The sequence below is a fragment of the Mytilus californianus genome, unplaced genomic scaffold, assembly GCF_021869535.1.
Source record: "Mytilus californianus isolate M0D057914Y unplaced genomic scaffold, xbMytCali1.0.p SCAF_4, whole genome shotgun sequence".
NCBI lineage: Eukaryota > Metazoa > Mollusca > Bivalvia > Mytilida > Mytilidae > Mytilus > Mytilus californianus.
This window is the reverse complement of record NW_026262690.1, coordinates 90,196,081-90,214,163: the sequence shown is the minus strand read 5'-3', so window position 1 is coordinate 90,214,163 and position 18,083 is coordinate 90,196,081. Positions and strand designations below refer to the sequence as shown.

The 18,083-nt window shown below is 34.3% G+C and overlaps 1 protein-coding gene across 2 annotated transcripts in view; it reads right to left on the bottom strand.

Annotated features, from left to right (window-relative positions):
* Positions 1-18,083, bottom strand: part of LOC127698785 (YLP motif-containing protein 1-like) — a 49,736-nt gene that overhangs the window by 18,658 nt on the left and 12,995 nt on the right. The window contains exons 4-11 of one of the 2 annotated variants that reach the window (XM_052202447.1): positions 16,550-17,978; positions 13,649-13,679; positions 11,566-12,657; positions 9,158-9,259; positions 4,332-4,519; positions 2,675-2,814; positions 2,252-2,329; positions 810-1,038 (exon numbers count right to left, since the gene is read on the bottom strand). In XM_052202447.1, coding sequence (XP_052058407.1) covers positions 810-1,038; positions 2,252-2,329; positions 2,675-2,814; positions 4,332-4,519; positions 9,158-9,259; positions 11,566-12,657; positions 13,649-13,679; positions 16,550-17,978 — 3,289 coding nt within the window. The remainder of the gene's footprint in view (positions 1-809; positions 1,039-2,251; positions 2,330-2,674; positions 2,815-4,331; positions 4,520-9,157; positions 9,260-11,565; positions 12,658-13,648; positions 13,680-16,549; positions 17,979-18,083) is intronic. The other variant, XM_052202448.1, reaches the window with a different exon arrangement.

The following is an 18,083-nucleotide window of genomic DNA, read 5'->3' as shown; positions in this document are numbered from 1 at the left end:
TTACTATTGTACATAATTTATAATTTGAACAATCAAAGAATGATCCTCACAGTTGTTTTGTTTCAGGGTAATCATAAATGACAAACATGATGCTAGTTCATTGTATTTAAGGATGCTAACTCTTTCAATTAAACAAAAAAAAAGTTTAACCAGCTTTATGATAATAAAGCATCTTTTTGACCCAGACTGAAACTTTCACAGGTATGAAACTTTTATAGCTACTTGATATTTTGTATGGAATCTAGAGACTCAATTTCAATACCATTTTCAAATTTTTTCTGCTAATGTAAAATTTCTGGAATAAATGGGGATATCCTTTCAACTTATATGTTGGGTTATCCTTTCATTAGTATAATACAGCATAATTGTAACCAAAACCGAAATTATCAAGGTACATGTCTGAATATATTCAATACATTTTCAATTTAATTTTTGAATGCCTCAAAAACAAAAACTACTACAGCCCCCCTCACCCCAATTGATGTATATTTAACACATCCATTTTTTTTTATGACTGCTTTTACATCGAAATATTCATAAACATGCACTGATTGTGTAGTGATAGAGCGACTTACCTATCCCTATCTCTATCCCTCTCCCTATCTCATGATAGAGTGACTTACCTATCTCTATCTCTATCCCTCTCCCTATCTCATGATAGAGCGACTTACCTATCTCTATCCCTCTCCCTTTCTCATGATAGAGCGACTTACCTATCTCTATCTCTATCTCTCTCCCTATCTCATGATGGAGCGACTTACCTATCCTTATCACTATCCCTCTCCCTATCTCATGATAGAGCGACTTACCTATCTCTATCTCTATCCCTCTCCCTATCTCGATCTCTATCTCTATTTTTGTCTCTATCCCTGTCTCTGTCCCTTGACGAAGATGATGATGAATAATCTCCATAACCATCTCGGCTACTATCTCTGTTATTATCTCTGCCTCTACTATCTCTTTCATAGTAATCCCTACTGAAGTCAGATTCCCTGTCATAGCTTTGTCGACTGTCAGGGTTGAAACCATGAGACATATCTAAAAGATGAAAATAACTTTACAAGTAACTGAACTACTGAGATTTTCCTACAACAGCCTGGTAAACCTTATTGAAATTCAGGTGCTTTGTCTATGCTTTGCTTACAAGGATATCTGCTCCTTTCTCCTTTTGCTTTTAATAATCATCCCTTTATCAATGAAATTCCTGTCTGAAATTTTTTAAAGGTATAGTAACATTTAGGCAAATCTTAAGGATTCCAAAAAGATCTTCAGAACAGAAAAGGAATAGGATTAAAGTCAGATCCTTGTAAACATAACGTTGACACAGGATTTGATCAATTAGATTGACCATAACCATATAAAAATAAGGAGATGAATTATGATTGCCAACCATCCACCAAAGTTCAAATGAAGTAGATGTAAGCAATTACAAAAAAAAACAAAAGTATTATACATATAATGCAAACATCAATAAAACGAGATGTAAGTTTAACTTCAGTGCAACAGCAACACTTAAAAAAAAACAGAGAACAAGGCTTCTCAGATTTTCCCATTCCATGCTTTCTTTGTTATCGTCAGAATTTCAGATATAATGTTTTGTAACTCTCAGGATTCAAAATCTGAATCTACAGAAATGTCAAAGTAATATATTTCGGCAAGTATTCATAATGTTCAGAAAATTTGAGTATCTCATAAAATATACTGTAGAAACATTAATTTTCGTGGGGTTAAAATTTCGTGGTTTGGTCTATATATAATATTTCATGGGGATTTAATTTCGTGGTTTCCAGTAAATAGAAGTGATATTATATGTAGGTTAAATTTTCGTTGGGGTTTTAATTTCGTGGATATATTCTTTCCATGAAATAAACGAAATTAAATCCTCCACGAAAATTTCTGCTTTTACAGTAGTTATTCTAGAAATAAAGAATACAACATTCACTCGATCTTCTTTGCCAGGAACAAAGCCAACACAAGCATTCCTAAGTCAAGAGTAGAGAACAGGCAAAAGTGCATATTTTTGACATTCCGAGTTATCCAGCTTTTCATGTCTATTAAATACCCAATAAGAAAGTAAATTAGGGCAGAAGCACTTTGTTAAAAACAATGTAGCAGTTGAAGTAGGTCTTTATTTCAATTCTTCAACAACTTCCTTCCTCCCTCCTTTTTCACTTTCACGAATTTCTGAATTTACAGTACATGGCTGTCTTCCCCGTTACAGAATATGCATGTACAACTTAACTAGCCTTACCTGAACTTGGTGGTGCATCATCTGATGATTTCCCATGTCCATAATCTATAACTTGTGGAGGTTTGTATTCTATTGGCTCTGTTGAAAAAGAAATAAAAATACTGAAACGTGATGCAAAAGTCAAGTTGTTCTCTATTTGGATTTTTCCATAAACAAAGTTCATTCAAAAGCTAAATTTCAAGTATCAGGAAACATGAAATAGGTGTCTGACCGATCCAAACAGAGCTAACACGTTACAATTCATCACTGTCAAGCTGCTGACCAAATATGAAATCATAATGTTTGGTAGTGCCTCAGAGAAAAGTGGGACAAATATTTGTTGACAAATAAACGAGGTGAATGCACTGAAGTTTCCATTCCTAGAGTTTAGGTACGATATGACTTAAATCAATCTGATAAAAAAAGCCATAATAAAGTGTGTACCTCTGTCTGTCGGATAATCTGTCAGTCCACTTGACTTGTGACCATGATCTATCACTTCCGGTGCTACAAACAGTCTCGGTGATGGTTCCCTTGGCGGAGCTCCATATCTGTCAGGGTACCAATAGTCATGTGGTCTACTGCTAAAAATATAAGCATATGCACAAAATTATAAGGCTGTAAGAATGTAAAACTCTCATCTGGTTTTCTGGATTATGTCCACTTTGAACTCAAACTTTTCAAAGGTTTCTTTAAACAAGCTGTTTAAATGCACTTCCTGAAAATTCAAATTCAGTTGCTTTCTTGGTTTTTTTTTTGTCATTGGGTTGATGTCTTTTATTATTCATAAAAATACATGATATATAGATGCAATTATCAATGAAATAATAACCCAATAAAACAACAACGGTATACCATAATACGTCCCGTAAACGGGCGTATAAAAAAGATGAACATCTAACAGCAAGCTGACAGAAAGGCAAAATTAATAGAAGCTTGCTTTCAAAAACACAACATGATTTGTCCAAGTATAACACTAGATCCATGTAGTATAAACTGATTTAAGAGGTTCAAGGTGCATATATAATGAGCTTCCAAAGGCAATCATCTGGACAATGGTTTGGTTTTTTTAACTTTATATGACTGTTACATTCCATGGGATAGAACTTTTTTAACAGTATATTGTACAATGCTGAAATTGAGCTCTATCCACATTTCATGTCAATAATATTACAAAACTAAACAAAGATATCATTCAGAAACCTTTTGCTCTGGTCAAACATATGAACTAACAAAGTGGTAAATGTATGCTTCACGGATTTCTTCCAGAGAACATTTAAAAAAGAAAAAAAAGTAAAGAAAAAAAAAAGATATGGGGTATCCATTCATGGAACTTAATCAGTACATGAACAGCAAAAAAAACACAAAAAGCTTTTATTGCTGTTCTTCATCTCAGTCACAGTGAGGCCTTCAACATGGAGCAAAAAAACTCTCACTTCACTGCAAGTTTAAACAGCCCCTAGCACCAGCTTGGGGGGAATTATTTGCAAAAATAATTTGGGTTAGACTTTGTAAGATGTGACACCACCAAATTGCCTTTTTATATCGGGCCCGGTAAAAAAAGAACATACTGGAAAGTAGTACATATTTAAAACAAAATAGTTCCTATGCATAGGTGTAAATATAAAACTATGTAGAATATATTTTAATTATTAAGGTATCAGATCAAAGGCGAAGGACTGGTGATTCTTGTAGAATGCCTTTTGGCTGATAATTTTGAATACTACAAAAATGTATGAATGAATTCTAAAATTGAGGGCATATATTGCCTTTTTCTCAGATATGAAGTACCTGGTTTGGCATATTCAGAATTCCTATAACCAGTACGGCCTGATGTATAAATAACAGAACATTGATCCCGCCCCCATTTTTATTTTTATCTATGGAAGTGAAAAATTTTAAGTGGATAGGAGTAAGGGCCAAGAATAAATAGGTGGTGTACGTCTTATTTAAAGTTTAGAACATAAACTGGCCTAAAATTCAGAGAATGATGTGGCACACATAAGAAAATTTATCTCAAGAATAAATACACCATAACTTTAAAAATACATGCTTAAAATAGTTATTTCCATCTAGCCCTGTCTACTCTTTCAGTACTAACCTGTAAGGATCATATTCATAAGGTCTTCTGTCTGGATAATATGGATCCCGCCTGTCAAAATATGGATCCACCCTATCATAATAAGGATCTCTTCTATAAGGATCATCAAATGGTGGTCTATCATCATATGGTGGTCTTTCAAATCTGTCGCCATGTAATGGTGGTGTTCGCCTATCTCCCCACGGCTCCTGTAAGTAATGTACAGTAAAAATTCTTTCATTGAGCATCATTTGGTGTAGTTGGCTGGAATCACATGTTTCTTTAGGTATTGCATTAAGTTCTAGATTTGTAAAAATTATTTCAAAAGAAGTTTAAAATCCAAGAACTAGTTTCAATGGATGGAAGTGTTCATACGTAACTTGAGAAAATGGCTTATATAGTATTGGTTTTGCTCATTGTTGAAGGCTGTGCTGTGACCTATAGTTTTTAACTTCTATGTCATTTGGTCTCTGGTGGAGAGTTGTCTCATTGACAATTATACCACATCTTTTTTTATATTATGTCAACATTCAGTACCCAGTGCTTCCAAAAAAAAATTGAGCCAGCCGGACATTTTATGTCTTATCCTGATTTTAATCCCTTAAGACTAAGTTTCAAACGTCAATTATGGTAATCAGTTGGCCATCATATAACCAATGATTGACATAAAAAAAACGATATTAAACTTTACTTTGATATAAATTCGATACTCTGATGGTAACTGTTAAATTGGTAGTGCATCATTCGAAGTGTGCAGCACCAGCGTACTAATATCTGCCTTTATTTGTGCAAAATAACGTTGTCAAAACTTTACTTTTGTTTTTAAAAAGACATTTTACTAATACAGGATGTTGACTTGACAATGGTAAAACATGGACCAGAGACGGATACCTAAAATCCGTGTACATTTACAAAGCACGATTGAGTGTTAGTAGCTCTTTCCACGTTATTTCTTCAAGAAAATGCTCGAAAAGAACGTAAGATAAAGGTATCAATGATAATTTAAGCATTTTTGAAGAAATTAGGATGCATAATTAAATTTCCCACCTGCGCAAACGTGTACTAGTTCAAACAACGTGGTTCTGACGATTTTTCATTTAAAACCTTTTTAAATTTTTCATCAAATCATGTTTATAAACGTATTTCTAATAATTTAATCTTTGTGACTAAATTAATTAGATGCAAACCGCTGAAATGTAAGAAAATAACTCTAAATAGACCGATCAATGTCCTCTACAAAATAGTTCACCGGTCACTTGAACACGTAAATTTTAGCTGTCCGACAACTAATTAGCCTTGATTAAAATGAGAAAGTATTAAAGTAGGGGTTGTTTTGATAGGACTTAATCATCATGTCACTTTTATGACCAGAAATGTGTGGCTGTTTAAGGCAAAAGGTTAAGTCAAGATCGCATAAACTTCCAATTGGATTATGTTAAAATGACCGTCTCTTAAGAAAACCTTGAGAACTAAAAAGTAGATGTCCGTTTCATGATTTTCCCAGGCGGACAATGTCCAGTAAATTTATAAATGTCGGGAATATATGACCGTTTTGGAAGCCATGCAGTACCTTATATAACAGAATGTTAAATTTCAGTCTAAATTCAAGCTAAGAAAATTTTATAAAGCAAATATTTAAAGAAATGCTTAATGAATATGTGTAAACCCTCATGACCTTTGTTTAACTTTCTAAAAAGTCAGTAAGTAAAAGTTTCTCTTCAGGTCTTATTAAAATATATTTTAAAATTCTTGTTCTACTTCTATAATAAAATGCTCCGCAGGGCGCAGCTTGATACGACCGCAGAGGTCGAACCCTGAACAGTTGGGGCAAGTATGGACACAACATTCAAGCTTGATACAGCTTTGCATTTGGATTGTGATTAAATATTTGACACAGCATAGGTTTCTGACACAGAATGAATGTGGTCTAAGAACTTAAAAATTTTAAATTGGACATTCACCTATTATGGTCCAATATCCAAAATCTAAATACATGGTTAGATTCAGCATATCAAAGAACCCCAAGAATTCAATTTTTGATGAAATCAAACAAAGTTTAATTTTGGACCCTTTTGACCTCAATGTGGCCAAAGTTGATAACGGGGCCCAAAAATCAAAAATCTAAATACATGGTTAGATTCAGCATTTCAAAGAACCCCATATATTCAATTTTTGTTGAAATCAAACAAAGTTTAATTTGGACCCCGATTTGGACCAACTTGAAAACTGGGCCCATAATCAAAAATCTAAATACATGTTTAGATTCAGCATATCAAAGAGCCCTAAGAATTCAATTTTTGTTAAAATCAAACTAAGTTTAATTTTGGACCCTTTGGACCTTAATGTAGACCAATTTGAAAACGGAACCAAAAATTAAGAATCTAAATACATGGTTAGATTCGGCATATCAAAGAACCCCAATATTTCAATTTTTGATGAAATCAAACAAAGTTTAATTTTGGACCCTTTGGACCTCGATTTGGACCAACTTGAAAACTGGGCCCATAATCAAAAATCTAAATACATGTTTAGATTCAGCATATCAAAGAACCCCAATAATTCAATTTTTGATGAAATCAAACAAAGTTTAATTTTGGACCCTTTGGACCTCAATGTGGACCAATTTAAAAACGGGGCCCAAAATCCAAAAACTAAATACACGGTTAGATTCAGCATATTAAATAAACCCAAGAATTCAAGAATAAAACCCCATTGAAATTGGTCAAGAAATAAGCAATTTAAACGAAGTATCTTCTTTTGCACAATACTGTGCAATTAAATATTTCTTGCTATTGCGCAATACTGTACAATTGACAATTTCTTGCTATTGCGCAATATTGTGCTATTGGATATTTCTTGCTATTGCGCAATACTGTGCAATTGAAGATTTCTTGCTATTGCGCAATACTGTGCAATTGAAGATTTCTTGCTATTGTGCAATACTGCGCAATTGAAAATTTCTTGCTATTGCACAATACTTATTATATAATAATTTACACATCCTGTTTGGTGTGTATCTCCTACCATATCATTATTATTTGCTTTTAAATATAAATCAGAAATAACCAACTTAAAATGGAAAATTTTAAAAGAAAAAAAAAAGGAAAAAAAAAAAATCCCCCCCCCCCCCCCCCAATTTTTTGAACCCCCTTATGATTCATCACCCCCAAACTCAATCCCAGCCTTCCCTTTTTGGATTGGTACCTTGCAGTACAATTTCAGAGAGATCCATACACTTGAACACAAGTTATTGTCTGGAAACTAGAAAAATGTGTTTTTTGGGCCCTTTTTGGCCCCAAATTCCTAAACGTTAAGGGCAATTACCCCCAAACTCAAATCCAGCTTTCCCTTTGTGATATGGAACCTTGTAGTACAATTTCAGAAAGATCCATACACTTACACACAAGTTATTGTCCTGAAACTAGAAAAATGCTTGTTTTTTGCCCCTTTTTGGCCCCTAATTCCTAAAATATTGAGGCAATTACCCCCATCATCAATCCCAGCCTTCCCTTTGTGGTATGGTACCTTGCAGTACAATTTCAGAGAGATCCATACACTTGAACACAAGTTATTGTCTGGAAACTAGAAAAATGCTTATTTTTGGCCCCTTTTTGGCCCCCCATTCCTAAACGTTTCGGCAATTACCCCCAAACTCAATTCCAGCTTTCCCTTTGTGATATGGAACCTTGTAGTACAATTTCAGGAAGATCCATACACTTACACACAAGTTATTGTAATGAAACTAGAAAAATGCTTGTTTTTTGCCCCTTTTTTGGCCCCTAATTCCTAAAATTTTGAGGCAATTACCCCCAAAATCAATCCCAGCATTCCTTTTGTGATATGGAACCTTGTGGTACAATGTCAGAGAGATCCATACACTAACACACAAGTTATGTCTGGAAGTTACAAAAATGCTTATTTTTGGCCCCTTTTTGGCCCCTTATTCCTTTACTGTTGGTACCATAACCCCCAAAATCAATCCCAACCTTCCTTTTGTGGTATTGAACCTTGTGGTAAAATTTCATAGAGATCCATTCACTTAAACTAAAGTTAGAGTGCGAAAACCAATGTGTCTTCGGACGACGCCGGACGACGCCAGACGACGACGACGACCACGCCAACGTCATACCAATATACGACCACAAAAATTTTTTTGCGGTCATATAAAAATATGGAGAGAAGAGGGAGATTCTTATTATAGCTTCTTTCCAAGTTTTTCCTGAATTTGCCAAAAACTTGAAAGAATATTTAAATGGGAAGTATACTATGAAAATCTATTTAAAGCCAACAGATTGTTTTAATTTTTACTTAGATATTAAGGAGGAATAACTGTCTTATTCAAATGTGAATTTTGATGGATTGGTAACTCTTATCTTAAATAAGCAATCTCATTTCAAACCATGTAACATTTTGATATTCCTGAAATATTTTTACGATGGGATCTATTTTTGTTATTTTAAAGTTGATTACCATATTCTCGCCAAAATTGGATAATAGCATTTTTTTGTAATTAACAAGTTTCTTTTAAAATCACATTTAGGTATTCCCATGCCTAAAAGTTGACAGAGTTCAAGACATGCTTAGCATTGAACTTAAGAAAGCCTAAAGTTTTGTAAAAGGCAATGCCAAAAATGTTCATATTCACCTTTGAATCTTAAATAGAGTAAAAATAACAAAATCAACAATGAACTGAAAGTTCTATTCTAAATGTTTTATTAAATTCAAGTTTGTATTTCCCCTTATTTTTTTTCAATTAAACTAAATTCTTATTTCAGACTTTGATTGATAAAAGTATGACCCAAGTGCTAAATATCTTTTTCAAAAGTGTCCCCAACTAGATATCTTACCCTTCTGTTTTCAATGTTCTTAATTTCCTCTTGTTGTTGTTGATGTGTTGCCATCCACTGTTCACCTTCTTCCTCCAATTCTCTTCTTAATCTCTCTTTTTCCTACATTTGAAAATGAAGAAAATGAAAGGAATAGAAAAAAACATTATCAAATGCAATTTACTTATTCACAGTGATCACTATAAAAAGCCTGGTATATTGATCATTTTTCAACTATATTCTGTCATTGCAATGATCTAACCTTTCCAATTTTAAATTCATTGCTTTATACAATGTTATAGCACAGATGTGTTTGTGTATGTGCAAAATTTAAAACAGAAAACATAAAACAAGCTTCATTTTAATGTATTAAGTCCATGTCATGAACCAAATCAAGGGTTGTCTTTGCATAGATTCTAAGTAGGGTTTTTACCTCTTTGGATAATTTGGTGGCAGATCTTAGATGGTAGTTTCTATAAAATTTATTCATTACCTGTCTATACTCTGTGCAATAAAGACCTTGACATAATTATTTAAACTTATCTATTGTTATAGACTGTATATGAACATATTTTACCTTTTGATTGTATTATTGGTGCTGCACAAAGTCATGTTTTTCTCAGACTATTAATGACATCTTTACACTAAATCCATTGGAAGTGTAATGATTGATATTCTAGTTTTAGATATGTGATTTTTTTACCAGTTGTTATTGGCTTTGAAATAGCTTTCAATAACTGTTAGTACTCTTAGATCTGTACTTTGTGTACTTTTTGTTTTTGTTAGTTATTTTTGTGCTTTGTATCGATCTGATGAGTTGAGGCCTTTCAACTGATTTTTAAAGTTTGTTCTAATGTTGTACTGTTACACCTCTGTCCCAGGTGAAGGGGAGGGTTTGACACCAGCAAACATGTTAACCCTGCCACATTCTTTATATGCCTGTCCAAAGTCAGGAGCCTGTAATATAGTGGTTGTCATTTCATTTGTTGTTGTATATCATATTTGTTTTTGGCTTATTGTTTTGTACATAAATCAGGCTGTGAGTTTTCTCCTTTGAATTGTTTTACATTTTTCATATCAGGGCCTTATATAGCTTACTATGCGGTATGAGTTTTGCTCATTGTTGAAGGCTGTATGGTGACCTTTAGTTGTTAACTTCTATGTCTTTTGGTCTCTGGTGGAGAGTTGTCTCATTGACAATCACACCATATTTTCTTATTTTTATATTGCTGTCTCATTGAAGTATACACTTCCTTTCATTAATTTTTTTGAATATTTGAATATTTTTTATTTGAAGTTTAAACCATACAAAAAGCACCATTAAACAAAATTAGATGCTTCCACTAAGCTATTCATGACATTCCAATAGTAAATTTTTGTTTATGAAGTACTGTAAAGTAAAAGCAGAAATTTTCTTGGAGTATTGATTTCGTTTATTTTGTGGATAGACATTATTATTTACGAGATTAAAACTCCAAGGAAAATTTAATTCACAAAGTAGATTACTTTAACATACTTGAAATCACAAATATTTATATAGCCCATTTCAACCCAACGAAAATCAATGTTTCTACAGTATGTACACTGTACTCAAACTAAAGATGCAACTCCCACAGGCAAAGTGTGACTACACGTATATGGATTTGGCTCCTCTCTATTCTTTTTTAATCTTTGTTGCTACATGTATAAATATTTTATACATTTTCGACTTCCAAAAGTTTGGTCTCCAGTTTACGTGATAAATATCATTTTCACAAACACACATGTATTGTATAATAAGTCAATTCATTCATTTATATTTTTAAAAAGAGGCCTCAATGGCCAAGAGTTCCAAGTGGACCAACAACTATATCACTCGCCTGTTAACACTGAGGTTATGAAGTCAAACCCACACGAGGCAGGTGCATTTGACCACAATCTTAATTGACTAGGATTGTCAGTTTTTCTGCAGAAGGTCGGTAGGTTCTCTCCGGATTCCTCTACCAATAAAAACTAACAGCCACAAAATAGCCATTAGTTCTGAAAGTGGCTTTAAACACCAATCAATCATTATATTTCAAAAACAACTTTCACTAAAAAAAAATTAAAGACAGCTTTTTCTGGTGTCCTCATATGATTATTTTAAAAAGGTTTAATTTTAATTCTGTAAGTTTTTTATGCATGATATACATATTCTATAAAAATAATCTTTACCCTTTGTTCATCATGTCAGAGAAATTATTGTATAAAACTTCACCAATCATGCCAATGAAAGAAATAAAATTGGATTGAAGAACAAAACATTTATTTATGTGAATTCCCTATGTATGAAAACTGCCAAACAAAAGAGACTAATTACTTTGTTTTTATACCTCAATGAATTACAGAAATATCAAATCCACACTAAAAAGCTTCTAATTCAACCCTTTTTTTAAAATTTTGGAACTCACCTCCTCTTCATTATAAACTTCAGGTTCTTCGACAGGCTGCGGCTGTTGTTGTTGGTTCATCTGTTCCTCCTGAAACTGATTTAGTTGCCAACCTCTACCTCGGCCCCGACCCCTGTTCATCTGACCTCTTCCACGACCTCTCATTCCTCTGTCAGGTTTATTTTGATTGAAATTTCCCATGAATTCAAGTGGTTCATCTGAATGTCCAAAATTTTGTTCTCCATATTGTTCAGAATTCTCTTCTTCAAACTGCCCTAACATTCGCTGATTCTGTCCCATCTGGTTTTGAAATCCCAAACCTCTTGGTCCCTGATTCTGATTAAAACCCCTAGGACCAAACTGACCTGGAACTTGTCCTCTTGCCCCTCTTTGACCTGGAACTTGTCCTCTTGTCCCCCTCTGACCTGGAACTTGTCCCCTTGCCCCTCTTTGACCAAAGCCTCTTGCTCCAAACTGCCTCTGACCCTGCTGGCCTTGCATCAGATCTATCTGTAGGGGGTCTTGATCAAATTCATTTTCCAGCTGCTGATTTGGACCAAACTGTCTTGGCCCCTGTCCTTGGTTTGGAGCAAACCCCCTAGGTCCTTGACTCTGATTTGGACCAAATTGTCTTGGACCCTGTCCTTGATTAGGAGCAAATCCTCTAGGTCCTTGACCCTGATTTGGACCAAACTGTCTTGGACCTTGGCCTTGATTTGGACCAAAAGGTCTAGGACCTTGTCCTTGATTTGGACCAAATGGTCTAGGACCTTGTCCTTGATTTGGACCAAATGGTTGATTCATACCAGGCCCTTGTGGTCTAAGACCTTGTCCCATCAGTGGTTTTGGTCCTTGATTTTGGTTGTCCAGCATCTGTTCGGAATTTTGTTTTTCTTCAACCATTTTTTGATTTTCAGTTGATTTGTCATCAATTGGAGATTTTTCTTTGTCTTCCTTTTTCTCTAGATCTTTTTCCACTACTTGCACATCTTTTCCATCACCAAGTCCAGGAATTCCTTTCCCTGTTCCTAAACCAGATGTAGCATTCTTCTCAGAGAGGCCAAGAGCGAACTCTTTTTGTATTGGTCCAACTGGTTCTGTCATCTCCTTTTCCTGCAATAAAGGTAAATAATGAACAGTATTACAACATGATTGCTCTCAGTGGTAATGAACTATAAAGGATCCTATAAGGGTTAGACGACTATTTTCGCCCAGGTGACTGATTTGTATATCTTATTTTGCTGATCATTTTTAATATTTGAAGATTCTTTCTAACTGCTATAGTTTCTTCCAAAAAATGGGTTAAAATCAGTCTTCAAGGGCAACAACTCTTATAAGATATTGATTGACTATTTCATCTATGTTCTTCATGTGTGTGTATAGTGATATTGTGTGATATACCATTTTTTCTATAAAAGAATGCCACACAAATTTGAGTTTTCAAGACTAAATTTTCATCTTTTTCAAGAACGTGAAAATAAAAATTACAAGTAAATGTACCTATGATATAAATGTAAGTAACCAAAAAATATACTATAAAATGTAAAATTTTAAAATCCTACAAAAACAGCATTCTAATGTCCCTTGCTGATTCACATATTTAATATAAGCAAGGGAAAAGACTCCAACATTGCTTTTTTTTTCCTACAAGAAATGTAAGCATGTTATCACTGAAAAAGAAATTTTATAATTAAAGTTCTATTTCCCCTCAACGACAAAACCCCTAGAAATAGTTAACCAGTGCTGATCATTTAACTTTTACCAAGACATTGCAGATATAAAACTTCATTCAAGAAATGTAATATTGAGAGTACAATGCATTTTTCCATATAATTTATATTTCCAACTGGCATAACTCAGTTAAAAAATAGTAAGCACTAATTTTCAACATTTACGAGACTGCGAATTTCAACTTTTGATATAAAGTGTCATAAAAATCTGGCAAAAATTGAAAGCCTAGATGAATGCTCAGACATACCAAGGGGCTTAACTCCTGAAAAAATAGTTGCTCAGCACTTATTTCAAACTAGTTTGTACATGTGACGCATGATGTAGCTGTGGGGACAAACATTCTACAATATCAACTGCTTTCTAAAAACCTTACCTTTTTGGTCTGCTTTGCTTTGTTTTCCTCACTGAAAATATAACAGAAAAAAATTAAACATGAATCCTGTATATTTCAATACATTTTACATAGCACTTGTGCAGACATCCAAACATTTAGTCCATTACTTGTGTTAACTAAGGTACTTACACAATAGACAAATTAAAAAAAGACTTAGATTTACTGTAAAGCATGCTAAATTCAAAACCTCAAGAATACCTATATTGTAATTTTCCGTGAAATGGCTAAAAATATGGTCTGTAAGTATAAAATTAACAAAATGACATCAGTTAATATCTGGTTTCCCCATAAATGATGTAAAACTTTGGAAATAGAATATGAAATATTTTACCATGAGCGATAGCCTACTTATACAATAACCTACTTAGATAGGCTTGGATGAATTTAAATGATAATCTTACTTATATGTAAAAAAATTGTCTTTTAACATATTTTATCATCGTTTGTTTATGATTCCTTGTTTTTCACAACTGTGCATTTTCCCGTAAAATGCTTATATTCTTTCAACATCGTTCAATGATGTCATTTACACTGATTGACGTCCGGTAGCTCAATCATAAATAAACTGCTTCGCTGAGCACAGCTGGATACGCCCGCAGAGGTCCAACCCTGAACAGTTGGGGCAAAAATGGACACAATATTCAAGCTTGATACAGGTCTGAATTTGGATTGTAATTAAATATTTGACATATTATATGTTTCTGAATAAATGTAGTCAAAGAACTTGAAATTAGTTATATGAATTGAATTTATATTCAATTAAAGATTTCTTGCTGTTGTGCAATACACTATGCTGTTGCGCAATACTTAGTAGATCTGTTGTCAGACTATAAACAAATAAAGTTCAATTTCTTCTCAATGTCATATTTGAAATTTATGAAAATCAATAGGGAGATTACATCAATAACTATAAATAATTCACCAAAGTTTCATGAGAATTGCTGAAAGCATTTTTGAGTTATTGTCTGAAAACTGGAAAATACCCCTTTTTTAATGAATAAAACCCCATAACTTGGAAATGTAAAATCTAAAATTCATAAAATTCTAAAGGGAGCTTACATCAATAGATATCAACAATTCATCAAAGTTTTATGAGAACTGCTGAAAGCATTTTTGAGTTATTATCCGAAAACTGGAAAATCCCCCTTTTTTTTATGAATAAAACCCCGTAACTTGGAAACGTAAAATCTAAAATTTATAAAAATCAAAAGGGAGCTCATGTCAATAGATATAAACAATTAACCAAAATTTCTTGCAAGTTGGTGAAAGCATTCTTGAGTTATTGTCCGAAAACTGGAAAACCCCCCTTTTTTTAATGAATAAAACCACATAACTCGGAAACGTTAAATCTAAAATTTATAAAAAACGAAAGGGAGCTCACGTCAATAGATATAAACAATTCATCAAAATTATATGCAAATTGGTTAAAGCGTTTTTGAGTTAATGTCTGACATGTTGACGACGGACGGACAGACGGACAACGGTATACCATAATACGTCCCGTAAACGGGCGTATAAAAAGCATATGACATGGGAGTATGAGCGGAACAGCCCAAACAAATCATGACATTGTCGATCAGCTGACATACAATATATTCATATTTGACCATGGGTGTGTATGCAAAGCGTTTGAAGAGCGTCATATTAGAATTTTCATTTAACTACCTCATGTAAACTGCATGCAACTGAATATCTTATTCTTATGTTTATAGGTTGCACGTTGTAAATAGAGCTGTTTCTCTAACCACGCCTCTTTTGGGGAGATATATAATATTCATAGAAAATTAATTTTGTTTACGTACTGGTTCCCAGTTATGATCTGTATGTTTCATCTCATAGAGACATAACTTGGGAATGTTACCAGTAAATATACATACATGTATGCATATCGGTGATATTGAAATCTGTGGTAGTCCTAAAGTCAGTTAGGGGTAGTTAAGAAATTCAGTGTTAGTTTAAACTCTTAGAAGTTCAGGGCATATGAACGTTGAAAATATGCCACACAGCCCTATATTTTGACCTTTGAAAAAAATAGTAGTGCATATAAACTTTCCATTCTAGGATATCATTTTTTTCAAAACTTCATAGTAAAAGTTTTAGCCGTAAAAAGAGTTCCTATAGAAAATTGTATTGTCAATATTTACAGAAATGCAACCTATAACCAGCTTTGACATTGTTCTCATTTGATGTTATTTTCTGTTAACATGTTTGCAAGTACTATTGTTTGTCTGTTGGTCTTTTTCTTTTTTAGCCATGGCGTTGTCAGTTTATTTTCGACTTATGAGTTTGAATGTCCCTCTGGTATCTTTCGCCTCTCTTTCTCTTAAATTACTCTGCATTCAAATTTTAACTAATACAAAGGAGTAGGTTCGATTTGCCCTAATATGGCCCCTATTTCTTGCAAAACTTTTCAAAAAAGAATTTAATGACCATAATCACAAGGTATTTTGTTCATTGGTTTGTTATTGAAACTTAAAGTCTTACGTAACATTTTCCAAAACCATGAACCAAATTAGAGGCGTGTGGATTTACTCTTCATGGTGTAATATTTTGTCGATTAAGGTGAACAATGAAATAATGTATTGAAAAAATAGGCTTTAATGCAGAATCGTTCATGTATTTTTCAAATATAATTTTCCTCAATTCAAGAAATAACGAAAATTAATCAATCCACCATTGTCCACAGTAATTGCAAATGCTTACTTGATTATACAAATGGAAACTCTTGGTAAATCTATAGATTGCCCACTCCATAGGGTAGGCAGGAATGGAGTGGGCAGGATGGACAAACTAGCAGGGTCTGCCCATCCTGTGTCTACTCCTAGGTTTAGGACTGTCAAAAAAGCAAATCCACCTATAAAGCTGAAATGAAATACATACCCTTTATCTTGCTCATCACTTCTTTGTTCCATTTCATCATTTTTATTTATTGGAGCTGGTGGTTTATCAAACCTAATATCCATTAATGATATAGGTCCCCCTTTTAGTGGCATTCTCTGTGGAGCATTTCCCAACTGTTTCATCTGGTTTGGATTTGGCATCTGTCCTCTTGGTCCTCCTCCTCCCATTCCCCGAGGATTTCCCATATTTTGAAAATTTCCTCTCATCTGCATATTGTTATTTGGACTGGGTCCTCTCAACATCCTATTAGAACCATTGCCTCTCATATTCATGTTTTGCATTCTACGGAATTGATTTGGACCTCCCATCATGTTCCCATCCATGCTTTCTTCAGAAATCTCTTCCTCATCTTCATCGTTAGCCATCATCTGCACAATATCTGGTCGTCTAAATGGATTGTCCACTGGGGTCGGAAAAGAATTTTCAGAATCATCTTCTAAACACATGTCCTCTTCTCCCCCTTCATCTTGAAAGTTATCTCCTTGGCCTTCCTCCTCACCATACATATTTTGCTGTCTAAACTGATTTTCAGGAGTCATTGGTCTTGGACCCCTCATCAACGGTCCTCTTGGTCCAGGCATTCTATTCATTTGATTTTGATTCTGCATGTTATTAAAGCCTGGACCACCAGGAAATCTTTGTCTTGGTCCTCCAAATCCAGATTGATTCTGGTTCATTCCACCTTTTTGTTGTTCCTCACTAACCATTCTAATTTGGCCTCTGGGACCAGGCCCTCCCATCCTCATCTGTTGAGGATTTTGCATTCTCATGTTATCATTTGGTTGAAAACGCATCCGCTGCCCACCAGGTCCATCCATTCTTTGTGGATTACTTTGTCTCATTCCCATTGGTCCACCCATCCTCATCTGACCTTGTTTCTGTGGCATCATTCCTTGACCACCTATACCTTGTTGATTTGGTGGCATTCCCTGTTGACTTGTTGGCATTCCTTGCTGATTTGGTGTCATGCCCTGTTGACTTGTTGGCAATCCTTGCTGATTTGGCATTATGCCCTGTTGATTTGGTGGCATTCCTTGATGATTCAATGTGATGCTTTGTTGATTCGGTGGAATTGCTGGCTGGTTATGTCCCATGCCTAGCTGATTTTGAGGTAAACCTGGCTGACTAGGTGGCATTCCAGGAGGGTGCTGTAGTATTCCTTGTTGGTTAAGCATCGGAGCCTGTTGATTAGGGGGCATTCCTTGTTGTTGTGGCACCATCAATGGCTGTTGCATTCCAGGTTGAACAACTGGCATTCCTGGTGGTTGGGGTTGCTGTTGTGCCATGGCCATATTACTCTGGACTACTGTTTTTCTTTGTTGGATATCTCTTTTCTTATCCTCCATTTGTTGTTCATACTGTTGCCATTGTGCTTCATACTGTTTGAATTGTTCTTTATTTGGATGATCTGGAAATAAAAATATCAAATATTCAGATGTCAAGGAACATACCTTCATCAAGAATTTCTTTAAAAAAATAATTTAATACAGCTTTTGATTATAGCAGGACAACA